The following is a 23,134-nucleotide window of genomic DNA, read 5'->3' on the forward strand; positions in this document are numbered from 1 at the left end:
TAACACGGCCGTCGTGCAACAGTCACAGTCACACAATCACGCCCTCTATGCGACCTTGCACCATCCCCCCTCCTTGCCTCCTCCCTACCGCTCGCTAGCACCCCCGTTGCACGCGCGTGAACTTCATTACATACCCACCCGTCGGCCGGGTGCTGTATCCAGGCCGGGTTGCCGGGCGGCTACTGCTCGGCGGCTGGAAGAGTGGCCGCATAGGCGGACTGCCCCGATTTTTCTCCAGTAGGCATGAAAGCAATTTGGATTTGGGATCCAGCACCGAGCGACGGGTTCGGTTGCTGGAGGCAATAGCGTCTGGGAAAATGGATGGGATGTTGGTGGCAAATCGTAGCGTTTTGGAAAGGTGGGTGGTGCGGTGGTTGGGGTTTGGCGAGACGCTGGACGACTCTTGTGTGTGCGTGTGGCGTGGGCGGGTCGCAGTGTAGGTCTGTGTACTGCGATGGTGGGGATATGCATGAACGACCGACGGAGGGAGGGTTGATGGTGGTTTCTGGATAGACGCGAAATGAGCATGTCGAACTACGTTTAGAACCGACCATGTATCACGAAGCGCAGAAAAGCATCACGTTGAAAATTTGTTCGTTCAAGTCTGGAGCAGATAATTAAGTCTGAGTTCATCTTTTTCATTGTTCGCAGCAGCAGCGATTAACTTCTGTACAAAGCGACGGCCATCTCATCTTTCGTGACTTGAGCGATCGATGGATATGAGAGAGCCATCATTGGGAGGTATCAAAAGGAAAACCCGTTTCCGTCCACAACAACACCCTAAGGAAATAATTATGAGCGAGAGATTGACGGTAAAGGAAATGTGGCCTAGGCCAAAAGTAGATCGAAATCATATACAGAGTTACCCGGAGATCGTTTCGCCAGCCATGCCCAGATTGACCCAAGATCCGAGGTAAGAGAAGGAAAAAGACGCTACGCTATGCAGCTTGAGCATTGGAAATACACACACACGCACGCACGCAGACCGACGAGTCTACTGCCGCCCGTTCGTGACACTGGGACCAAAGTCGAAGCCGGCCGCTGTCGGCGTCGGCTGCGGGTGTCCCGGCGGCGGATACTGTGGGCTCGTCATTGGTGTGTAAGCTCCGGGAATCGGAACCGAAGCATAAGTCTGCTCGCCCGGTGCGGCGCCCACATGCTCGTTGTTCCTCTCCTTGAAGCCCGGGGAGGCAGGCGGTAGCGGCGGGGAGACGGTGTGTGATCGTGACGGCGACTCAAACCCATCTTGGTCGAGTTTCGGCGTAGCGCCCTGGATCTTGATCGGGGGTGCTTGAAGTTGGAAGGGCTGCGGCTGCGCGATTTCTCGCGCGTACTGTATTGTCTCCGCTGCGCCGTTCTCAGCGGCGGACTGCGGGTCAACGTAGGCGGGGTGGCCTGGGGGAGGGCGCCAGCCGCCAGAACGAGGGGAGAGGGGACCAAAGCCGGGCGTGTTGGGTGCGGATTGACCTCGCAGCTGTGCGAGATAGAGATCTGAGCGGGCTTTGTCGCGGACGGCCATGGACTTCCGGAGCTTGCGCTTGGACCAGAAGCGGTAGAAGACGATGGCGTAGATGATGATGCAGAGGGTTTCAATGACAACTTCGATGATGCAGCAGACGAGGGCCCAGTTCTAGTCGAATAGTTAGAAGGGTGTGAGGGGGAGAGGAGGAGTTGGTGGAGCTTACCTGGAGGCGGCAGACGAGCGCATACGACACATCGTCTTCGAACAAGTGTCGTCGCTTGTTGTCCACGCATGACCAGCCCCACATGTCTTTCCCTTTCCCTTGGGCTTTACTTTGATTGAGGACTGCGGCGCCGATTGCCCACATGATGATGCTGAAGACGAAGAAACCCACGGCGAAGACGGTATAGTACGCGGCTACTTTCTCTGCTCTGTGATGCCCTCCTCTTCCGTACGCAATCAGGACGAAGACGGACATGGCAAGCGAGATACAGGCGATGCTGAGAAGCAGGACCTGCGGCCAGATCCTAGTGTTGGCTGCCCATGCCGGGAGACCGTTCCTTGGAGCGAGGGTTTTGGTAGCGTTGAAGATGGAGAAGGCGGTCGCAAGCATGGAAAGGACGATCAGACTGCAGGCGAAGTTGATGCCTCTGAGGAAGATCTTTGCTACCCGTACTCTTATCTTGACTTTCTGCTCGCTGTTAGTGATGCACTACTTCAACGTGAGGCAGGGCGAAGACTTACCAAATCTTTCTGCTGCTCCTTCTCCGTCATCTCCTCCCTCTTCTCCAGCTCTGCCTCTTCTCTGAACGAAGGACTCAGGATCATGGTCTCCTGTGTCCGCGGCGGAGCACCGGGCGACTTCATAGCGCTCTTGAGCGGGCTCTTGAGTGGCGTCTTTGGCGTGGGCGGAGGAAGGTACCTCCTGTCGGTTTCCTCCATCTCGACGGACTGGACGTAGCCGAAGCCGACGTCGGATACTTGGGGTTGCGGCTTGTAGTGGTTCGTAGGGATATTGCCGTCGAAGGGCGACCTGGGCGGATCGATGGGCGAATACACTGATGTTGCCTCTGCGAAGCGTGCTGTGCGGGGCGTCTTGACAGACGGGGCGAGCGAGTCTTTCGAATTCCGGCGTTTCTCGAGGACAGTAACTGTGGCACTCTTCTTATCGTTGGCGGCCATCCTAAGACGTCTTCCAGGTTCACGAGACGAATCGACGACGTGAGAGTGTCATGAAAGAGGAGGAGGCGGCGTAACAGTAAGGACGATGGCGAGGAGTGGGGGATAGAAATGTGTGTGTCTACGGGAAAGACTTGGAACCAGCCCAGCTTTCGACCAAGTGCCAACAAGGATGAGGGGGAGACAAAAGCGACGAAGGCACACAAGTATTACAATAAGAGACCTGCTGGGAAGAAAGAGAGAGGAGAGGCGAGCAGGAGGGCGAGGCGCTGGCCTTTTGTCTCGCGGCGCTTCGCGGGCAAGGGCACGGTGGATTGGACAGGCGGGGAGCACGGATGAGGGTGGAGAGAGAGAGTTGGGATGGAAAGGCTGGCGGGTACTTACAGCAGGACTAAATGTATGGCGCCAATGGAGGCAGCTGCACGACTGCTGGGCGGGATGTGATAGGCTGCACTAGGGCAGACGAGCAGGTTCGCAATGGCGCGCAGAGGAGGGAGGGGAGTGGATGGCGGCCCAGAAATAGACGCCCGGGTGAAAGCAATAAACGATTAGAAAAGTATGCGCTTCCAGACCGAGCGGCGCACGCTGCAGACAAGGACCGAAGACTCTTGGTGTTGAAGCGTGCTGACAGCGTGCTGATTGCGGGGCCGTCGCTGTCAGCTAGACAGTAGTCGCAGTCGCAGTCGCAGTCGTAGTCGTCGTCGTCGTCGTCGCCCGTCAGAGCCGTCAGGTGGCCGTCAGTCGTGAAGTCGTGCTCTCGTCTGCGCCGCAGTGTCGCCCGAGAGGAGGAGAGGAAGAAGCAAAGACGGCGTCTTCGCGCGCTCTGCCATCTGCGCCATCTGCGGCCGCGTGCCATTCGGAGGCAGAGGACGGCCCCAAGCTCGGAGGGCGTTGCTCGGAGCCAGGGCAGCGGCAGCTCGCGGCCAATTGATCGGGCGTGTTTCGCGCCTGGGAAAACGCACAAGGGCATTGTGAGGCGTGAGTGGACGGGGGCTGCAGGGTCCGCATAAACGATGGAGCGAAACAAGCTCCCGCGAAGCGCTGGCGGGGAAAAGCACGCACCAATCGCCATCGCAGATCCGCCGTTCCACCTCGTCGTCCGCCAGGGAAACCCCACTCTGCTCACTCTGCTCACTCTGCTGGGCGCGATCGAGTCCGCGTTGTGCCGCTCGAGTTCGCCCGCCGTCGTCGCCGCTGGTGAGAGACACTGCCTCGACGTCGCGCTCGCAGCCGTCGCATAAAGTCTGCCTTCTACCCGCGCCCGCGCCCGCAGGCACTCCAGCGTCATCACCGCATAGATTACCTTGATTGCCTCCATCTGCTGTGGCCGGTCAGCACCAGAGTTCGGCAAGTTGCGGAGGAAGGGACCGACATGCATCCAAGGCATGACAGGCCTCTGCAACCCAGCACAGCTAATTGCCCCCAATGCAGATATTAGCGGTGGCAATAGCTACCCATGACGGTCGAATTAGCGGCCGTTTCGATAGCCCGCCTGCATCGGGCAAGATGCGTTTCGTTTCAAGCAGGAACAAGATCCTCGTTCCGCGCACACGCCTATTTTTGGGGCCATATCTCACGACTAGCCGTTGAGCAGGGCCCAGGACCAGGCTAACACGGTGTGTGCTGTCCTCATCCTCCACACCTTCTGGCAACGTCGTCCACGCTGGCTTCTCCCTCTGCATGAGCATCGCGTGAGCCGTGGCTGTCGTCACTGGCATGTTGGGCGGCGGGAAGGACGCAACTCGCGCCTTCCCCAGACGCCGCACAGAGCCAACACGAACGCCAGAAGGATGAGGCCCGTCCCTTCCCTTCCGCGGCTGTGAGAGCAACCGGTGTGAGCGCTGCAGGTTCATACACAGTACACGGCTCTGAGTGCGCCGCGCACTGCCCAGCCCTCTCTTACTACCCGTGAGAAAGTGTGGTAGCACAGCACTTAAGACACGCTTTAGGCCCGTCCTCCGCTGCCACCACGTAGACCTAGATTAACTGTGTTCGTCGCGAGCATTTTTCCACTCCCACTACCGCTATCAACCTGTACATCCATCACACTTATTTTTATCCCCCCTTCCCTCCCTCGCTCCCTCCCTCCCTCGCTCCCTCCCTCCCTGCCATCCCAACGTCCTCCAACGCTCGCGCCCCGCCAACCCGGGCCATCTGTTCACTCCAACGTGCTGCTCACCGTCGGTCATCATCAGCCCTGTGCACATGTTTCCGAAAATTGTTTCGAAACGTTTTAGTCCGCTTTCGGCCGTCGCTTCCCTATCTGACCTCTGTCTCCCTGCTCGTGCAACAGGGTTTATATATTGCTTTCAGCCCTTCTTCGACGCAGCTCTGCCTCGCGGGTGGGGTACCACGGCGACTGGCGGCAGCGAAGACGCGCGGAAGAGCGGGTATTAATAGCATGGTTGATGTATTGAGGCCGAAGCGATGTCTACTGTATATCCTGAGTATCTGATGGATTATTGGAGAGGTGAGCTAGGAAATGAAAGATGATGGAAATGGCGATGCAAATGCTGAAGGATCGCTCGCTTCGACGCAGAATGCAGGTACACCACCAGAATAACCCGCTCTCAAATCAATAGCTCCTCTCATCGCCAGTCGAACATATGTTTGGTGACATCTCACACCACCCTCCCGTCCCATCCCCTGGCCCCTTCTTCCCCCCCTTCCAAACCTTCCTCTTCCTTCTCCCGTCAAGGCCCGTTCCTCTACCCCACGCTGCGCTATTTGTAGATCCGCATCCCGCTCCGCGCAGATCGGATCAGATCCCATCGTACTCTGTACAGTAAACCACACGCTCTAGACCCCGTTCCTCAGTTCTTCTCATACTCCCCCAGCACGTCATCATAGGCCTGGTAGAACCGCGTGTCCCTAATTCTGTCTCCGCCGCCATTCGAAGCCATGGTGCCTCCGATGCCGCAGAACAGCGGCGCGACGACAGCATCTCTATCTTCGAACTCATACCTTTGATTATGGATTTGCGTTTGGGTTTGGGAGGACGGTCCAGGGTCGCGGATCGCATTCGCACGTGCTATACCTCCCCCCCGTGCTTGCTGCTGCCCGTGGTACTGGGCCGCGCTCGCATAAGGGTTCATAACAGGATAGTCCGGATGTGACGGATAGTCAGCGCAAAGGGCCGACGAAATGATTCCCTGGCACGCAAAGCTCACATCGGAGCTCTTCCGCCTGCGGCCCCAGCCGCGCTCCGTCTCGCGCAGCCCGCTGTAGAAAGACTTACCGCCGTGCTCGCCGGGGCTGGTCAGCATGTCGCGCCAGCGGTGGGACGGCTTTTCTTTCAGACCGGCGTGCGGTTTGCTTTGCGGTTTGCTGCCGGAGGGGACTTTGCTGTCTGAGTAAGGGCGAGAGGGACTGGTTAGCAGCATGTCCCGCCAGCAGTGGGATGGCTTTTCTTTGGATGCGCCGTGGTCCTTTGCTTTACTACTACTGCTATCCAGGATCTTGCTGTCTGAAGCAGGGCTTTCGGATTGCGCCACTGGAGGAGGAGGGGTCAGTCGCTTTTGCTTTCCCTTCCCCTTCTTACCTTGAGCTGCGTGCCTTCTGGGCTGCACGATCTCGCCGTTGCGCAGAGGGAGGGAGATAGCCGCTGCTGGGCCGCCTACGCCACCGTTCTCGACGGCGACGTTGACGGTCCGGTTATCAAGCACGGCCATGGGGCCTGGGTGCGAGATTTGCGCCTTGAGCTTCGAGTGCTTTTTCGCAGGGTGATGGTTAGTTGCTGCGCCGGCATGGGGATCGGAGGGTTCCTCGATGTTTAGGAAGAGAGAGAAGAAGCGCCTGAGCCGGCCCGGTTCCTTGCGCTGGGGAGTGCGGCGTGGGCGTTCGGTCTGCTGGTCGTCGAGCTCGGAGAACCATTGCGTCCTACTCTGAGGCTGAGGCGCTGTGGTAGAGGATGTAGTACCTACCTGCTGCCGTATCACCCTCTCGGGGTTCTTGGATGGCACAGGGCGCGGTGGTGGCGGTGGGGGAGGAGACGGAGTCTTCCTCTCCCTCACTTCGTCGCGGTTCTTTGGTGCGGCATCAAGTTTCGGCACTGGGGGAAGAGGCTTGTACCCATCAACAACGACTTCCTGCCCGTCGTATTGGACGCTGGCCGATGCTGCTACGGGAATAGAATATCCTGATTGGGAGTAATAGCCCGCGCCAGCTAACGAGTGAGGAGTCAGTGGTACGTGGGCATGCTTTGGCCGGGGACTAGACCGACCCCGGGAGACCCCGAGAGGTGGAGGAGGTGAGGGACGGGCTGGGGTGAAAGGAGTAGGCGAGCCGTATGCTTGTGGTTGTGGATTCTCGCGGATGATTTGCAGCTGGTGTTGTTTTGCCGCCTGCTTCTGAGCGCGCTTCTTCTTCCGTATCCCGCTCCAGATTTTCTGGCCTTCGCCTCTAGGACCCGCGCTGTATATCTCCCTCGCGCTACGGAATAGGTCAGCAAGCCTAGAGCCGCTTTTCCCCGCGCTTGCTTCATGGGTGTCAGTTCGTTCTTCATGGCCAGAGCTTGATGCCTCAGGAAAGCGGACTTGCTTCTCCTTCTTGCCCTTCTCCTTTTTGTTAGGCTTTGGCGGTAGTTTAGGAAGAGTGTAAGAGAAGCGAGGAAACACAGTAGCGTCAGATTCCTTCCTCTCCTCGGGATCTTTCATATGCGACCACCTCATCGCATCAAGGTCCGACACCGGGCTATCTCGCCGAGTAGTAAAATTCGCAGAGAGAGGCGAGACTTCTGGTGGAGTCGGGATGTGGAAAAGAGGAGCTTGATCCCCAGAACGAACCTTCGTCCTCGGAGAAACCGCTTCATCATCATCATCCCAGTCAAACCCGCTGAACCGCAGATTAGCATCCGGTATTTCCCTGATATCATACACAGCAGGTTTAGACAGCGAATACACAGACTCGGCACTCTCCCTCCAGCTCGCCCTGCTCGCCGAGACTTCAGAGACAGAAGCTGCCTGGCTCCCTCTATATGCGTTTCCACGGAAAAGCTCAACGGGCCGCTCTGGTCCGCGGCGATTCTGCTTGTATGGTGCTCCTTCGCTAACCCATTTGCTGCCACGGGTGTTGCGCTTCATTCGCGAAGGGTTTCGGGTGAAGGGGTTGGCGACGGCTGTGGTTCTTTGGTCAGCCATGGTTGGTAGAATAGGGGGTTTGGACACTTTGCCGATGCGTCTATATAGGTACCTAGATAGTCGTTGGTTCCGCTTCGGCACTCGGTTAATGGATCGACTGGGTGTATGAGAGATAACGAACCGTTGAAAATGCGTTCCTGACGCTTATGTGTATCAGGCAATTGCGGCGGTCTGTTAGCTATAGTATGAACCTGGTCTCGGATCTTGAGTTAAGGTCGGATACAGAAGAGGGACTCTAATGCTATATGCCGATGACTACGAATGGGCGATATCGCTAATTAGAAAACAAATGCTTCGCTGGTATGAATGTATGCGAACAATTTGACGTGTGCATGTATACTCTCATCGTGGGAAGGACTGGGGTAATCTTATCGCGCAATAAGTTTAGGATTAGGGTGAACAAAGAAGACCGAATTGAAAGGGAGAAGCTACCAAAGTAGTACAGGAGTATTCTTCCCGAAGGCTTGAAGAAGGAATGAAACAATAGAACAAAGCCCCTTTGTTTTCTTCAGAACTGGACAGCAGGAGTGCACAATGTTGTACGAGGGGCGCCAATAGCCGGCTGCTAGGTAAGAGAGGTAGGAAGAAGAGGTATCGCGCCTCAATAGCAAGTAAGAGGAGAAATGGAAAGCATAGTGCGAATAAAGAGATTATCAACCGAGCACAACGCGTTTGAGAATGGCTCGGTCCTCTCACGTTCCTACTTGTCTGACTCTACAGCATGACTATGAGCCAAACAATGTAGCCAATGACTCCACGTCCCAAGAGCGAACAGATAGAATCCTTCGTCCCCATATTCATCGTGCGGTAGTTCGTCTGGCGCGGCCCTGGCGGATGAGTGAAGCTCAAGGTCATGGAACGATTGGAGAATTTGGAGATATTGCATAGATAGGCGGTGGCAACCGGGCCGGCGCATTTACCGCATGGTGTTGATGTCTTCGTTTGTGCGGTCGGAGATCTTTCCATCGATGCCGTGATATTGACGGTGTTGCCGGGACAAGGTTCACTTGTAAAAGGAAGAGACATGGCCGATCCACTGGCGAGGCAGGTGGTCGCTGTGCTTAAAAGATGGACGCCATCCGTGATGTGTTGCTGTTGACTAGAGGCGGCGATGACGGTGGACACTCCCTCCGAGGAGCAATTAGCATTCGATGTGAATAGGGCCGTGCTTGGACTAGATGAAAATGTCGAATAGACTTTAAGGGAAGCGGATGGCTCCGTAGAGGACGTTTTGCCGTCGTTCGTTGCCGAGCGTGGAGCGTAGAGATTCGCTGCCCTGGGGAAGTCGCGTACGGAACCGACGTCGTGGGCTGCGTTGAAGTAGGCATCGACGCCGAAAGCGTGAGCGAGTAGTAGCCGTAACGCAGACGACTTAGTCATTTTTGTAACAGGGCCTAAGTGTGAGGCTGCCGGAATTGGGAAGAAAATGAATGCGAGCGCGTTAGATGTCGATAGGATGGCATGTGAGATGAACTGAGAAGGTGGTAGACGGCATTACGGCTGCTTAAAAGCGTGCAGACGTTTCCAAACAAGCCAAAAACCTGGTCTCCATGGTGAACTATGGCATTTGAAATTTTAATAGAAGAGAACCATGTTTGAGACGTGAAAAGCAGTCTAACTTGAGGGAGATCGAGGAGTTCGGATACGTGGCGCCGATCTGATTGGGTTGTTTTAGGAACTGCGACCCGTAGCTGCTCGCGAAGCTCAACGTCGAGGAAAACTGGAAGCTGTGAGGGAGATTGGCGGACTTCGTGGTAGATGGAGACTAGGAAACACTTCCAAAGCTGTTTATGAAGTAGCGCAGTGGATTATTACTGAAGTGTCATTAGTATATTGGCCATCGACAATGACGGCACTTATTCTGCGATGCATGCACTCGTGGTGCTCAAGGAAACGGCACCTTCTGATGGCGGACAACAGTATCCAGCGATGTGATGATCTGCTTTCAATAGAATTTGACATCGTGTGTAAGACATTCGAGATCAGGTCTTATTTGCCGTGAGGCAAGGGTGACATCGCGGCGCGGGCCGTAGCGTAAAGGGCATCCCGAAACATTCCGTGTTCGTCGCCGGAGATGTGGAAGGGGAAGAAAATTATTAGCAGGAATCCTCGGTCAACATCTCGCAGTGGATCGCACGGCCGTTCTTACCGCTTTTGGCAAAGCAATGATTCTTAGCGTATCCTAACCTTTCAATTTGAAGGCTCTACACCTTGTGCACTATATATTGCCGTGATGGGATTTGTTACCTCTACCGACTTTTGCTGAGTTCATGCCTTCGTAGCGCGTTTTGAAATGGAGCCCACCGCTCAGCCCGTCCCCTGTTCATGCCTGGTGTGGCTTCAAGCGAGTAGCTTAGAGGTTGACAGCAGTCCTGAAGTTCTCCCCGGCATAGACGGCGTTGTCGCCAAGCTGTTTGACAAATGTTAGCAGAGTGCTCCAGCGGAAGAAATCGGCCTTCATACCTCTTCCTCAATGCGGAGAATCTGGTTGAGCTTGGCGAGACGCTCCGATCGGGCTGGCGCACCAGTCTTGATCTGTCCGCTGCGAAGACCCACTACGATGTCGGCGATGGTCACATCCTCGGTCTCACCGGATCTATGGGAGACCATCACGCCCCAGCCCTGCACCTGATTAGTCGTCTCGTCATAAAACCAGTTCGAACAATACTTACCGCGCCAAAGGCATCCTTGGCGGCCTGGATGGCCTCGGAGATGGTGCCGATCTGGTTGACCTTGAGCAAGAGGGCGTTGCAGGACTTGAGCTCAATCGCCTTCTTGATGAATGTAGGGTTGGTAACAGTCAGGTCGTCACTGTGCCACGGTAAGCCTGGGTATGACGATCTCGAGAATTAGTACCTACCCAACGATCTGGAAGTCGGAGGTCTTGAAGAAGTAGCTCCAGGCTTCCCAGTCGTCCTCCGCGAATGGGTCTTCAATGCTGACAATCGGGTATTTCGAGGCTAGAGACTTGTACATGTCGGCAAGCTGCTCGTAGGTGATCCACTTGCTCTTGTCGCTATCGGGGTTCTTGAAGTCGAGATCGTACTTCTTGTCGTCGGCCTTGTAGAATTCGCTGGAGGCGACATCCATGGCGATCTTGATCTTGCCAGTGTAGCCAGCCGCCTCAATGGACTCGGTGATGAGGTCGAGCGCCTCCTCTGGCGTCTGGATATCCGGGGCAACACCACCCTCATCACCAACGTTTCCTGCAGACTGTCCATACTTCTTCTTGGCGAGTGTCTTCAACTTCTGGTAGACTTCGGAACCCTGGCGCATAGCTTCGGTGAAAGTTGGGGCTTCGGAAGGCACGATCATGAACTCTTGGAAGGCGAGACGACCACCAGCGTGGGAGCCACCGTTCAGGACTGTTATCTGTTAGCCGCTTTCCAGTAAAGCCGGTGCCTTTGCCTACCGTTCATAAACGGGACAGGAAGCACATAGGGCTTCTTGGTGCCAGCAAGATCCGAGATGTGAGCGTACAGAGGCACACCCTGCCACGCATTTAGTTCATGTACCATCAGGGAACGTAGCCAGGAACGCTACCTTCTCAGCGGCGGCAGCCTTCGCGACGGCCATGCTAACTCCAAGGATTGCATTTGCACCGAGCTTGGTCTTGTTGGGGCTAGAGGAGCCTCGATGTCAGCCATTGTCTCTCCTTAGAGCTCGGGGCCGACTCACGTTCCATCGAGCTTGTTCAGGAAAGCGTCCACGGCAGATTGGTCCTTGACGTCAATCGCCTCCTTGATGAAAGCGGGCGCAATGATGTCGTTCACGTTGGAGACGGCCTTGGTGACGCCCTTGCCGCCCCACTTGGACTTGTCTCCATCACGGAGCTCGCAAGCCTCGTGCGAGCCGGTCGAGGCGCCGGAGGGGACGATGGCGCGGTGCAGGCCGGTCTCGCTCACGAGGTCGACTTCGACGGTGGGGTTGCCGCGGGAGTCGTAGACGGTGCGGGCGTGGATCTTAGTGATGGCCATGGTGTCTGTGTGGTGTGACGTGTAAGCACAGGGTCAACAATGGAGCAATTGGGAGGAGAAGCAGTCGCTAGAGGATGAAATGGGCAATATATAGCGGAGAGAGGGTGAGTGATGTCAAGTGGAAGAGAATGCTTGCAGTCGAGGAAAAAGCAGCGTCGCCCTCGATAAGACCGCAGTTCAGCCCAGGCTCAACGGGCCAAAGTTTGCGGGCTCCGAAGGAGTGGGCGTTGTGGGATGTGGGATGACAGGCTCGGCCGCGGATGAGGCAATTAGAAAATCGATTGACTTACGTGCTGTTTTTCGTGGTCAGATCGGTCAATGCAGAAAAAGTATGGTGTTGTGATGGGGAACGGACTAGCAAAGTGGTTGAGGGTTTGGAGGGGTATTGTTGGCGGGGCTGAGGATCTGCTGAGCGATGATGCTCCATTCTCTCCTGCCTGCGCCAGCCCTGTGGCTTCATTGGCCAATACGATGCTCGCGGCCGTGGAATCCGGCAAGCCCGCATTCAGTTGGAGTCTCGCCTGAGGAAGGGCTGCAGTAACAGTTACATTCTGTGTTTACATCGACAAAACTGGTGACGAGAAGCTCCCAAAGCTGCCAGCTAGACTTTCTGTGATTAGCCCCAAATGACAACTAAATTGACATCAATTCTTTCTGCTTCTCCCCGCGATTGGTTCGCATCTCGCCTTGTGAGCTTGACCTCGGGGTTTAGTAACGTCACGTGGGCGGGCGGCAAACACAGCAAACACGGTGCTTTGGAGCTCGGGCCTCAGGCCGGCTTGGCATATCGAAGGCAGCTCTGGCGTCGCGTTCACACTCCGCATCGAACAAGCCTGTTATCGAACGTCTTCTCTCCGCTTGCCTCGTGAGAGTCTCTAAATCCCCAAAACTCTCCTCTGCCCACTCATAATCTTTTCAAGCCAACCCCGGTTACTCCCAGACTCCCCACCTTACGCCGCCGAAGCTTCATCATGTAAGATGTCCCGAGTTTGCATGGCAATATGTACCTGAATTTTGTCTAGGGAGGTTCTACTCGGAATAACAGGCAAGGACTTCACCATCGTCGCCGCCTCGAAAGCAGCCATGCGTGGCGCTACCATCCTCAAAGCTTCCGATGACAAGACCCGGGAGCTCAATCCGCACACGCTGATGGCATATTCCGGTGAAGCTGGCGATACGGGTGCGTGACGGACTCTTTCCCTTGGCGGATCGTGTGTTGCTGTCGGGATGTTCCCTCTGACAGACATGGTAGTGCAATTCGCCGAATACATCCAAGCCAACGTTCAGCTGTACTCAATGCGCAACAGCATGGAGCTGTCACCCTCCGCAACAGCAAGCTTTGTCCGAGGAGAACTTGCACGAGCGCTGCGATCGAGGAGGCCGTATACGGTAAACTTGCTGCTGGGAGGCTACGACAAGATCGCCGACAAGCCTACGTTATACTGGATCGACTACCTCGCCAGCCAAGCTCCAGTCCCATATGCCGCCCACGGCTACGCACAGTACGTTTTCGGCCCTATCCTAGACCTCTATTATGCGGACACGAACCCATCTCCTGCTCTACACGCTTGACCCGAGCTAACCAGCCTGCTCACCAGGTACTACTGCCTCTCTCTCCTAGACAAGCATCACCATCCCGACATCGACTTCGAGAAGGGCATGAAGATCCTGCGCATGTGCAGCGAAGAGCTCAAACGACGACTTCCAATCGACTTCAAGGGCCTCGCGGTGAAGGTGATAACGAAGGACGGTGTGAGGGAAGTGGAATTCGCGGATGATGAAAAGGTAGTTGTGCCATGATCAACTACACATTAGGCTGCATGAAGGGCACATCGGAGTCCTGGTAACCCGGCGACAAGTGTAAAATATCTTCTATGGTAGACGTGTCCGGACGTTTCTAGCTTGTGGCGCGTTTCCTATCCTGGGACCGCGCTAGAGAATATCATATGTCCGATGACGGGCAACTACTTTCGTGAATCAATTCTGGGGATTTGAGAACAATGCCAGGGCCAAATGCCCGCCGATCACTTCGTAATATCAGGTACAGCTCCCATGTCACGGTACAATCGCTACTCATCAGATCGAGCTAGTTCAACGCCTAATCCCCAAGTATTCTAATTAGTCCCTTTAAGCATACGCGCCATACAATATGAGGGCCAGCTGCAGTGCTGCATGGAGTAGTTCCTGCCTTGAGATAATTCTCGTTCAGGTCTAGCGCCTTGGCATTCAGCGCACATAAAATCTTCGCCGCACCCTGACCCTTTTTTGCTTCCTTGATCAAAAAAGTAACGGAGCCAGCCACGACCACCAGCATCACTTTTGCTTTTGGTTGCCAGTCACTTCTCAGTGGCGTGGCTCCGGAGAAGAAACCTCCTGTAGGAAACTGGCGTCTCGTGGGTCGTCTTAAGTGATGGCGATGGGGCATCGGTGTCGACTTATGGAGAACATATCATTGCTTGTGCATGTGAAATTTTCATCAAATTGTGTATGCGGGCATTCGGAGAATGCTGACGAGTCTTTTATTCAATGGTAGAACTGCGCTATTGCTCAATCCCAGAAAGCCGCCTGGAGAATTTTTCTTCCCTCTGAATATCTGGCGGATCTCTATCAACTCCGGTATCGCAAACTGTCGTTCACCAACTTGGCATTTCAAGATTTCGCTCAGTTGCGATATCCGGTGGGATACCCGTTTGCCATCACCTTTTGCAGTCCGTTCGGCATGCCATTGCTGATACCATTGGTCACACCGTTCACCATCTTGCCGTTGACTCCCTTCATGGTCTGCTCGACCGGCACATCATTGACCGTGTAACCAGTATCACTAGCATCGACGGAGGCATCGATACCCTCACCGTTGCGAGGACACTGCTTCATGATCTCCTTGTGCCGTCGCAAGGCCGCGTTCATCTCTTCCGTGGTGACGTCGTTCAGAAAGACGCATTTTCCGAGGGGATTAGGCACAGCGGCTCGCAGCTTCCCATCTCGGGTCTCGAGAATGGCTTTGGTAGCTTTGTCGAGAACCTCCTCGTTGAAGAGCTCATGGTCCATCGACAGCCCTGCCCGTGAGAACAAGTTCAGCAGTCGGTGATGCTCCGCGTCGCTCAGCAGTCCGCGCATGTTCGCCAATGTTCCCGAATAGGCCATGTCGATTGAGATGGCATGACCATGGCGAAGCGGTACGGCGGGCGTCAGCTGATTATGGGTCAGTTTATGTCACTGTAGACAGGAATATCAACCCTTCTTACCTCGTGCAGCAGGCTCCAGGTATGGCCATATGCTATCACACGGTCCAATCCAATTTCGTGTAAGTTAGGTGTTTCGAGCTTCAGCATCTCGAAGGTCCCGGCGTGGTTTATTTCATCCGCAACCTTTTTGGCCTCACCCGTTTCATCACCGAGACGACCGAAGTGCGTTTGAATTAGCCTCTCGCAGAACTCGTCAAGCAGATCGAACGTTCTCAGATGTGCGCAGCTGGAGGTCTTGATAAGCTCAGCGAAGCCATTCCGAACCTGAGCTTCCGGAAGCGACTTTAGGAACGTGAAATCGAGGAAGGTGTGCATGGGTGCATGGTACGCTCCCACACGATTCTTATAATTGCCGTAGTTTACGGCGACCTTGATGCTGACACTGGCGTCAATGAGGCCGATCACGGTTGTTGGGATCCGGATAAAGTTGGTATTTCTTCGATACGCAGCGCAAAGCAAATCTATTCCCACTAGCCAGCACAACGATGTCAAAGTCTAATAGGCCAGAGTGCCTTGGAAGAGCTCTTCGGCGTTGGACTAGCGACAAGTCTTTACCCAGCAACGTCGGTAACCAAGCCTCCACCCTGGAACACAGTTAGTTCCTGTGAGATGATGATCACGTCGCTCAACATACCACAACTAGCACTGGCTCCTTGCGGATAACGCCAAAGTCGGTCAAGGAATCCACGATGTTCAGGAACGTCTCAATGGACTTCGCCTTCTCGCCGATCATGGTCTTGTGGATCTTCAACTCCAGGCCGTGATGGGCAAAATAGGTCTGCATCTGCTGGCCGTAGAGGTTGAAGATGTTCAAGTCCATGATTGTGAGAGCGCGGTCTCATCGCTCGTAGCAGTTCGCGAGCTGCGGGTTCTCGACGTTGAACATGCCATCAAGGTGAAGTCGTATTCGATCTTCTCGTATCCCTCCACGTGGAACCCATTCTTGGTCTCGTGAACGGTCGCATTGAGGTCTGACATAGTAACAAATTACGGTCAAAGAGTTCAGGAGATAGTTGATATCTGTTACAGAACAGTACAACGGTACGGAAACGTCCAGTCTATGTAAAGGTCCACTCTCGATGTCCTCCAGCATTGAACCCGCTTTCTTCTACAATTGGTTGCAACGTCGAGGCAGGGCGGATAACGTCAACTATACGCCGCCTCTTTGCTCATCACTCCGCGTAGGAAGTGCCTTGTTCGCGGCGAATATCGAGCGACTTCGCATGGCCCAAGACTAGGCTTCGACGGGAGGTACATGATGAAACGACTTTTCGAGCAAGAAATGTGGGTCGAAATCCGAAGTCGTCTAGATCTGACGTTATGGATTGTTGGTTCAGCATGCAAATTCGGCGCTTTGGCATCTTTGACGAACAAACGACCATGCAATTGTACCCCGAGCCTTGTCAGGAACAAGATAGGCCTAGCACGAGGCGCTAACTTGGCTTAGGGCCCAAACGAGTACGCGACTTTTGGTTGTTGAGAGTTGTCGACCTCTGCGGGGTAACTTTGCAACCATCACTTCATTACTTCTCAGTCCCTTCTTTGGGGTCTGTAGGCTCTTTGCGACTGGATCGGCGCGTGGACCCAGGTACTGCGGCAAGTTCTTCCGTTGCAGTTTGTGCTTCGCGGTTCCTGCCTCAAATCCTAGTCTTGAGGCTCAACGTCGGATCCTACCCTAGACCTCATTCAGGGACACCCGGTGGCGTGCTGCGAGATCTTAGTTCCCGTCTCGGGTAGATAAAGTTGAGGCGATCTGGGATTGATCAGACTACTTTCCTTGCAAGGTTAGTTGCACGGCTTCATTCTCTTTGTCAACTAAGATTAGCTGGAGTGAGCACAATGGCGCTAGAAGTCGTTGACGACAGGTACATCGACCTCAACCCAACTCAACGTCAAGACTCCCCGCGTTCCCCACTACGAGCCAATCGATAGGTCCACCCAGTATCCGATTGGGGTACGCAGCTCCACTTTATACCCACGGGCCCATGCCGAAGTCGGCGTTAAGGAGGCCTTTGATGCATCACATGGCAGCTTGACAGGCACAAATTTTCCCGGCTGCATGACCGATCTGCATCGCCTTTATGGAAGGAGAGTCTTGGATCGACTTCTTTTTAATTCACTCACCTAAGGAGTGACGCCAACATCTCGCGCAAAGTTTTGGGCTCATAGCCAAGCACAGTCGCGAGCCGACCTTGTTATTCCCTTTTGCTACCTTGCGCCAATGTCTACGCGCTGAAGTGATCGTACACATCTGCCGAAAGTGTAGCCACCGGCCCAGCTGAGTACTGCTTTTTAGACAAAAATGGGTAGCTTCGACCAGGCCAAAGCGTACGCGCCGCAAGAGGACACCTTCTTCGACGATGGCCGCGAAATTGAGCTTCTCCATTTTGTGTACTCGCATCCAGACCTGAAACGTATTCGAGGCTCGCCCCAGAAGGTTCTTGCCGCCATTGACGAATATGCAAGGACGAAGAAGTACTTGATGAATGTGGGAGAGGATAAGGGGCGCATCGTCACGGATTTGATCGCAGAAGTGAAGCCAGAGACCATGGTAGATTCCATATGAAAATAGTCGCACGAGGTTATGCTAACCTGTGCGCATAGGTTGAACTTGGAGGCTATGTGGGCTACTCGTGCATCCTCTTCGGCGACGCAGTACGCAAAGCTGGCGGTCGACGTTACTATAGCCTGGAGCGCAATCCGGAGTTCGCCGCCGTCATAATGTCTCTCGTTGATCTCGCCGGCCTCTCGGACCTCGTCAAAGTCGTGGTAGGGTCCAGCGACGAATCCGTCGCACGGCTACACTCATTCGGAGCCCTCAAACACATCGACTTGATGTTCCTCGACCACTACAAGCCCGCATACACGACTGACCTCAAGCTCTGCGAAGAGTTGAAACTGGTGACGCCAGGCTCAGTTTTAGCAGCCGACAACGTCATCAAGCCAGGCAACCCGCCGTATCTGGAATACGTTCGGGGTAGCGTAGAAGAAAAGAGGAAGAAATTTAAAGAGAATCGAGATGGGGTTACGGTCGAGGGGATCGCTGAGCGGACCGTGAAGCAGTATGCAAACAAGTATTCAGAGGAAAAGTTCAGCCAAAGCCAGGGGAATCCGAATCTGGCATACGATAGTAAGCTGGTGAACAGCTACGAGCCTACCGGAGTTCCGGTAAGTTTTTGTTTGTTTAGCAGTGCTATGTGCGCTAATGTGTTGGTAGGATGGCATCGAGATCACGAGGTGTACCGGGGAGCAGACATAGACCGCTTGGCCGCTTCGGAACAGCGGCTCTCAATGATGATGCAATTCGCACGATTCCCGAAGATACCTTCTTGTATTTTACTGGCGCCACATCATAATCTTTGCATCCGTATTGTACTGGATTTCCGTCAATGGGCTAATAACCGCCAGTGATCCAGAACATGTTCGCATGTGCCGCACTGTGTACAGCAACTTCAGAGACCGCTAAACGCGTCAATACGCTTTCCGTATCATCTCAACGCAGGGCCTCCAATATCCCAACATGTGCGCTTTTTAGCATATCAAGGGGTAACTATGACGTGTAGACTTGTCCCAACGACCCGGATCCCGTTTGCATTCCGAAGAACAAGGCATATACTTCCACCCACACACGCCATCAAAGGCAGTCCTAGATCCCAGGACCTCCGCTGTGCTGCCATGCAGCACCCACGAAGTCACGTTCCTGCCACCATGTCGTCGCTACCCGCCACTCCTTTCTTCTACCGTCACATTCCCCAGAATCTTCTCCTTGTCTTTCTTAGTTTCATATGCATTCCGATATCTAGTGCAATCGTATTCTTCAGCCTCATAAGCTCCAAACTTCGTCCGCAGCCACGTCCCCTTCGCCCTCACGATGCCCTTAAAACCATCCTCGTAACCGGCGTCTCCATGACTAAAGGCCTAACCATCGCACGCCTCCTTTCACAACACACCCCGCACCGCATCATCGGGGCGGACATCTCGTCCTTCTCCCCAGGCCGCTTCTCAGCCTCCCTGTCTTCCTTCTACAAACTCACGCCACCGGATGGCAAGGATGTAGAGCCGTACATCGACTCCCTGCTCGAGTTGATCCTCGATCAGAAGGTCGATTTGTGGATTAGCTGCAGCAGCGTTGTGGCTGCGGTGGAAGATGGCGAAGTTGTAAGATTGGCGGAACGAGAGAGGGGAGCAGCGTTCAAGGCTGTGCAATTCCACGACGAAGTTGTGGGCGTGCTGTATGAGAAGGATCTGTTCATCGAATACATCGCGTCCCTGGGCCTATTGGTGCCGGAATCCTACCGATGTACGAGCGCAGAATTGGTGCTCAGCATCCTTCTCAACCAGCAGCAAGACGAGAGGAAAAAGTTCATCCTCAAACCGATTGGTGTGGGTGATAAGGCGAGGGGCAATATGATGACGCTCCTGCCATTCCCTTCTCCGCAGGATACCGCGGCGTATGTTAAAAGCTTGGATGTTTCGTCGAGCAATCCGCTCCAGCTGCAGCAGTTCATCAATGGGCACGAATACTGCACGCATGCGCTTATTGTTCGCGGCAGGGTTATGGCGTTCGTCGCGTGCCCCAGCTCGGACATGCTCATGCACTACGAAGCGCTGTCTCCGGATAGCTATCTGAGCAGGGAGATGCTGGCGTTCACGCAGCGTGTGGCGGAAGACGGTGGGGAGGACTTCACCGGCCATCTTTCGTTCGATTTCCTGGTCGAAGGAGAGGGAAGAGACATCCAGCTCTATCCGATTGAGTGTAACCCGCGGGCGCACACTGCGGTTGTGCTGTTTGCGGATACGCCACAGATGGCGGGAGCGTATCTTTCCGTCTTCGAGTCTGACGAGACGCTGGACACTAGGGAGATTGTCGTTCCGAGGTTGCCAACGCACAGCTACTACTGGCTGGGCCACGATATTGTCACGCTTCTCGTTCTACCGGTCCTTGCCCTATTTTCCTGGCAAGTGGAGTTCGAAGATGTAATCGATGCAGGGGTGGAGTTCTGGGAGCATGTGCTGTGCTGGAGAGACGGGATGTTTGCGTTGTGGGACCCGGTCCCGTTCTTCGTCTTGTATCATGTTTACTGGCCGATGCAGTTTCTCAATTGCGTTTTGAAAGGGCAGGGGTGGTCGAGGGTGAATGTCAGTACGACGAAGGTGTTTCAGTCGTGAGGGATGAGGAAGGAGATAATGGGCTGACATTGAAGAAGGGTATATTCAAGTACTTATTGCGCTCCTGACCTAATCCGCCATAACCACATCCCCATTTAGCCCCTTCCGAGGCGTCCCATTCGTGACGGCTCTCACATCGCCCACCTCATCCATCTCTCTGAGCGTAAAGTCTAGCAGATAGCTCTCATCAATCAGCTCTTCCACTCTTTTATAATGCCTATCACTGTACGCCCTGATTGCGTCGAGCACATCCTTCAGACTCCCCTTCGTGTCCACCTTACCTGCCGGTTTTATGCTCGCTAGCCTAGCTGCTGGATACGATCTCACTACGGTCCAGAGAATCTTTTGAGCCACGGCAGCGGACCGCACATTCGTGTTCCAATCGCGCAATCGTAGGAGAAGTTTGTAAAGTTGCTCGTCTGCAAGGTTGGCTAGGACGTCGTCAACGGCCGTTAGACCAGACATGCTATCTTCGTCTGGGGCTTCGGTCTCGACGACGGATTTGAAGAGCGTGAAGAGGCGGCCTGGTTGATCCATCTGTAAGGCCAGCGTAATCGCTTCGCGGTAATTCCCCGCATATGCGTAGTTCTGCAGCCGTTGATCGAGCTCTACACGTGCAGTTTCGGCAGTAGTAGCGGCTTCCAGAGTTGCGCTCGTCGTATCCACCCAGAAAGTGATGACACTGTCGCCGCCACCGGATACAAGAGCGCCGGAGGTGGGATGTGCAGTCAGTGCCCAGACACGGTCGGTGTGATTATCTAGGGTAGACATCGCCTCACCAGACGCAGAGTCCCATATCTTGACAAGCCCGTCACCAGCTGCAGATGCTAGTTGCGGGCCACGTCTGTCGCGAGCATCGACTGATCGATAGGGTAACCAAGCGAGCTTTAACACGCTATTGGAGTGGCCTTCGAGGGTGAGCAGACAGCTGTAATCCGATAGACTCCAGATCTTAACCGTCTTATCTCCACTCCCTGTCGCTATCAAGCCTTTGCTACCAGAATTGGGTACCTGGGACTCTTTGGGCTGGAATTTGACGGTCCAGACGCCTCTACGATGTCCACGGAGCACCCCTATTGCCTCACCTTCCGCGGCTGAGTATATCTTGACTGTTTTATCTTGTGATGCTGAGGCGAAGAGGGCGCCTGATGGGTCAATATCGACCGCGTTGATATCTTTGTCGTGGGCTTTGCGGGTATACTTCGCTCGCAGTTTCTGTTTCATTTCCTTGCCGATATCCCAGCGCTTCAGTGTTTTGTCATTGGAGCCGGTGACAACGTATGCTGGCGGATACGATAGAGGGTGTGTGTACGCTGCTGAGGTTTCTGGGGGCGTTGTATGCGGCAAAGCGATGGCTCCAAGGGGGTCAGCATGGCCTGTGAGTACAGCCGCGCATGTGTACGAGTCGTGCTCAGGATCCAGGCGCCATAGCCGAGCGGTCGTGTCCTTTGAAGCTGTCGCGAGCCAGTGTCCGGACCAGTCTACATCGAGACATACGATAATGTCATCATGTCCCTTCAATAAGCCTACGTCTGCGCCGAAGTATTTTCCTTCTTTCCCATCTTCGGACCTTAGCGTTACTATCCGGATATCCTCTGAATTTGTGTTGAGCGCCAGCAGGGACTTATCCAAACCAACGTAGGCTATGTCAATAACCTCGTCGTAGGTACCGGACACTCTTCGGAAGATGGGTAACGGACTAATAGTCGCTTCGACGAAGGGAAGTTCCAGTGATCCTAGTGAGTGGAAATTTAGTACCTGGTCGGCATGTACTGAGATCAAATGTGGCATGGGCGCATGATAGAGAATGCCTACGATCGCATCCGTCTCGGTCCCGGCTTCTTGTTCCTGCGTAAGTTCCCGCCCGGTCGCCGTGGACCAGAGCCGTATTCGACCGTTTTCTCCACCAGAGAAGACAATTTGTCCTCCAGCGGTGAACCCTACGCTCTCGATCCCTTCAAGAGCTGCGATGGTGCGACTCGCTTTCCACCTCTCCGCATCCCATAGGATTAGTGTTTTGTCTCTGCTTCCTGACACCAGCGTTTTCTGCTCTGGTGAAAACTCAAGCGACCGTACTACGGAGACGTGTGAGTCTAGGACGGCTGAGCTCTTTCTTTTGTGAAGGTCCCATATCCGAATTTTGCCATCTTCTGCGCCTGAAGCAAGCCTATACTCCAATGTACTTTCCTCATTCCCATGCTCAGCACTAGCATCTTCTTGTTGCGGTTTTCTTCGCTTTCTCTTCTTGCTCTTTTCGGCTGACTCTTCTGTCGCGGAAACGCCGACCTGGAAGAAGTGGAGCGCAGAGACAACACCGCCGTGGCCATGGAACGTATGCGTGGTGTAGCCCGCTCGAATATCCCAGATTTTCACAATACCGTCTGCACCACCGGTAGCCAGAAGTGTACCGGTTTTGTCCACCGTCAGAGTGACTACTGGCGAGGTATGCGGTCGGAGCGATCGGAGGAGTTCGGGTTGGATTGATTCGTCGTCGGTTTCGGAGGGAAGCAGAGAGTATATGCGCATAGAGAGCGATCGGGAGCATATTATGAGGTGCGAAGCATCGGGCGTTACTGTGTACATTAGCAGCGAATCTGGAGGTCAACGGACGTACTTACAGGTTAAGGCGGTAACGGGTTCACCGTCCTAAGCAGGCGGTCAGTAGAAGTATGACTCAAAGGGCGTATTTTAGCTTACACCCTCTATTCTACCCAACTCTCTTCCATTTGTGAGGTCTGTGAGCGTCGCATCTTCGCCCACGGATGCCGCCAGTGTGCGCCCATCTTCGCTCAAGGCAATGCTGCCACCGGCGTAGATGGGCTGAAGCGTGCGGTCGACCGCATACGTGTTCCTTACCGCCGCTCTTTGGGCCATCGTATTATAGACACCTTATAGGAGAATAAGCGCATAACCTCGTGGTGGAAGAACTTTGGAAGTGTGAGCGAAATCTTGGCGTCGGGAAAT

At 54.5% G+C, this 23,134-nt stretch overlaps 9 protein-coding genes across 9 annotated transcripts; 2 read left to right on the forward strand and 7 right to left on the reverse strand.

The window, feature by feature from the left end:
* Positions 1-659: 659 nt before the first annotated feature.
* Positions 660-3,136, reverse strand: BU26DRAFT_524372 (uncharacterized protein). Its single transcript, XM_033830266.1, has 3 exons — positions 2,207-3,136; positions 1,686-2,153; positions 660-1,630 (listed from the first exon to the last, which is right to left on the reverse strand). The coding sequence occupies exons 1-3, from the start codon at positions 2,642-2,644 to the stop codon at positions 995-997; spliced, it is 1,542 nt and encodes a 513-aa protein (XP_033677811.1). The 5' UTR covers positions 2,645-3,136; the 3' UTR covers positions 660-994.
* On the reverse strand, positions 2,839-3,859 carry BU26DRAFT_133650 (uncharacterized protein). Its single transcript, XM_033819699.1, has one exon. The coding sequence runs from the start codon at positions 3,711-3,713 to the stop codon at positions 3,033-3,035; it is 681 nt and encodes a 226-aa protein (XP_033677812.1). The 5' UTR covers positions 3,714-3,859; the 3' UTR covers positions 2,839-3,032.
* Positions 3,860-5,336: 1,477 nt separating this feature from the next.
* On the reverse strand, positions 5,337-7,416 carry BU26DRAFT_524373 (uncharacterized protein). Its single transcript, XM_033830267.1, has one exon. It carries the CDS (start codon positions 7,294-7,296, stop codon positions 5,455-5,457), a length of 1,842 nt encoding a protein of 613 aa, XP_033677813.1. The 5' UTR covers positions 7,297-7,416; the 3' UTR covers positions 5,337-5,454.
* A 1,077-nt stretch (positions 7,417-8,493) lies between these two features.
* On the reverse strand, positions 8,494-9,159 carry BU26DRAFT_510601 (uncharacterized protein; the record flags this gene model as incomplete). Its single annotated transcript, XM_033827245.1, has 1 exon — positions 8,494-9,159. One exon carries the CDS (start codon positions 9,157-9,159, stop codon positions 8,494-8,496), a length of 666 nt encoding a protein of 221 aa, XP_033677814.1.
* A 973-nt stretch (positions 9,160-10,132) lies between these two features.
* BU26DRAFT_438440 (enolase) lies at positions 10,133-11,756 on the reverse strand (the record flags this gene model as incomplete). Its single annotated transcript, XM_033824291.1, has 7 exons — positions 10,133-10,189; positions 10,243-10,401; positions 10,452-10,590; positions 10,640-11,144; positions 11,192-11,270; positions 11,323-11,401; positions 11,458-11,756. The coding sequence occupies 7 exons, from the start codon at positions 11,754-11,756 to the stop codon at positions 10,133-10,135; spliced, it is 1,317 nt and encodes a 438-aa protein (XP_033677815.1).
* A 588-nt stretch (positions 11,757-12,344) lies between these two features.
* BU26DRAFT_610091 (N-terminal nucleophile aminohydrolase) lies at positions 12,345-13,647 on the forward strand. Its single transcript, XM_033835972.1, has 4 exons — positions 12,345-12,729; positions 12,779-12,936; positions 13,009-13,258; positions 13,355-13,647. Coding segments are annotated over exons 1-4 (612 nt in total). The 5' UTR covers positions 12,345-12,727; the 3' UTR covers positions 13,557-13,647.
* A 394-nt stretch (positions 13,648-14,041) lies between these two features.
* On the reverse strand, positions 14,042-15,979 carry BU26DRAFT_582611 (Dehydroquinate synthase-like protein; the record flags this gene model as incomplete). The annotated part of the gene is made up of 5 exons (XM_033834528.1): positions 14,042-14,948; positions 15,002-15,437; positions 15,557-15,585; positions 15,636-15,838; positions 15,886-15,979. The coding sequence occupies 5 exons, from the start codon at positions 15,977-15,979 to the stop codon at positions 14,418-14,420; spliced, it is 1,293 nt and encodes a 430-aa protein (XP_033677817.1). The 3' UTR covers positions 14,042-14,417.
* Positions 15,980-17,117: 1,138 nt separating this feature from the next.
* BU26DRAFT_543939 (uncharacterized protein) lies at positions 17,118-20,257 on the forward strand. The gene is made up of 3 exons (XM_033831711.1): positions 17,118-17,552; positions 17,606-18,169; positions 18,758-20,257. The coding sequence occupies exons 1-3, from the start codon at positions 17,304-17,306 to the stop codon at positions 20,168-20,170; spliced, it is 2,226 nt and encodes a 741-aa protein (XP_033677818.1). The 5' UTR covers positions 17,118-17,303; the 3' UTR covers positions 20,171-20,257.
* BU26DRAFT_524378 (WD40 repeat-like protein) lies at positions 20,199-23,089 on the reverse strand. Its single transcript, XM_033830268.1, has 3 exons — positions 22,868-23,089; positions 22,789-22,816; positions 20,199-22,743 (listed from the first exon to the last, which is right to left on the reverse strand). Exons 1-3 carry the CDS (start codon positions 23,042-23,044, stop codon positions 20,240-20,242), a joined length of 2,709 nt encoding a protein of 902 aa, XP_033677819.1. The 5' UTR covers positions 23,045-23,089; the 3' UTR covers positions 20,199-20,239.
* Between the last annotated feature and the right edge of the window lie 45 nt (positions 23,090-23,134).

This window comes from Trematosphaeria pertusa (genome assembly GCF_010094035.1).
Source record: "Trematosphaeria pertusa strain CBS 122368 unplaced genomic scaffold BU26scaffold_19, whole genome shotgun sequence".
In the NCBI taxonomy this organism is placed as follows: domain Eukaryota; kingdom Fungi; phylum Ascomycota; class Dothideomycetes; order Pleosporales; family Trematosphaeriaceae; genus Trematosphaeria; species Trematosphaeria pertusa.

Bases quoted from the DNA above. Each gene is read 5' to 3' on its own strand.
- BU26DRAFT_133650 (XM_033819699.1), bottom strand. From the start codon at position 3,713: ATGGCGATTGGTGCGTGCTTTTCCCCGCCAGCGCTTCGCGGGAGCTTG.
- BU26DRAFT_524378 (XM_033830268.1), bottom strand. From the start codon at position 23,044: ATGGCCCAAAGAGCGGCGGTAAGGAACACGTATGCGGTCGACCGCACG. The intron at 22,817-22,867 runs GTAAGCTAAAAT...CCGCCTGCTTAG, and splicing joins AGTTGGGTAGAATAGAGGGT to GACGGTGAACCCGTTACCGC. The intron at 22,744-22,788 runs GTAAGTACGTCC...TAATGTACACAG, and splicing joins ACCCGTTACCGCCTTAACCT to TAACGCCCGATGCTTCGCAC.
- BU26DRAFT_524372 (XM_033830266.1), bottom strand. From the start codon at position 2,644: ATGGCCGCCAACGATAAGAAGAGTGCCACAGTTACTGTCCTCGAGAAA. The intron at 2,154-2,206 runs GTAAGTCTTCGC...AACAGCGAGCAG, and splicing joins AGGAGCAGCAGAAAGATTTG to AAAGTCAAGATAAGAGTACG. The intron at 1,631-1,685 runs GTAAGCTCCACC...CTATTCGACTAG, and splicing joins CGCTCGTCTGCCGCCTCCAG to AACTGGGCCCTCGTCTGCTG.
- BU26DRAFT_543939 (XM_033831711.1), top strand. From the start codon at position 17,304: ATGGGTAGCTTCGACCAGGCCAAAGCGTACGCGCCGCAAGAGGACACC. The intron at 17,553-17,605 runs GTAGATTCCATA...CTGTGCGCATAG, and splicing joins AAGTGAAGCCAGAGACCATG to GTTGAACTTGGAGGCTATGT. The intron at 18,170-18,757 runs GTAAGTTTTTGT...CACATTCCCCAG, and splicing joins ACGAGCCTACCGGAGTTCCG to AATCTTCTCCTTGTCTTTCT.
- BU26DRAFT_610091 (XM_033835972.1), top strand. The intron at 12,937-13,008 runs GTGCGTGACGGA...CAGACATGGTAG, and splicing joins CGGTGAAGCTGGCGATACGG to TGCAATTCGCCGAATACATC. The intron at 13,259-13,354 runs GTACGTTTTCGG...CCTGCTCACCAG, and splicing joins GCCGCCCACGGCTACGCACA to GTACTACTGCCTCTCTCTCC.
- BU26DRAFT_524373 (XM_033830267.1), bottom strand. From the start codon at position 7,296: ATGAAAGATCCCGAGGAGAGGAAGGAATCTGACGCTACTGTGTTTCCT.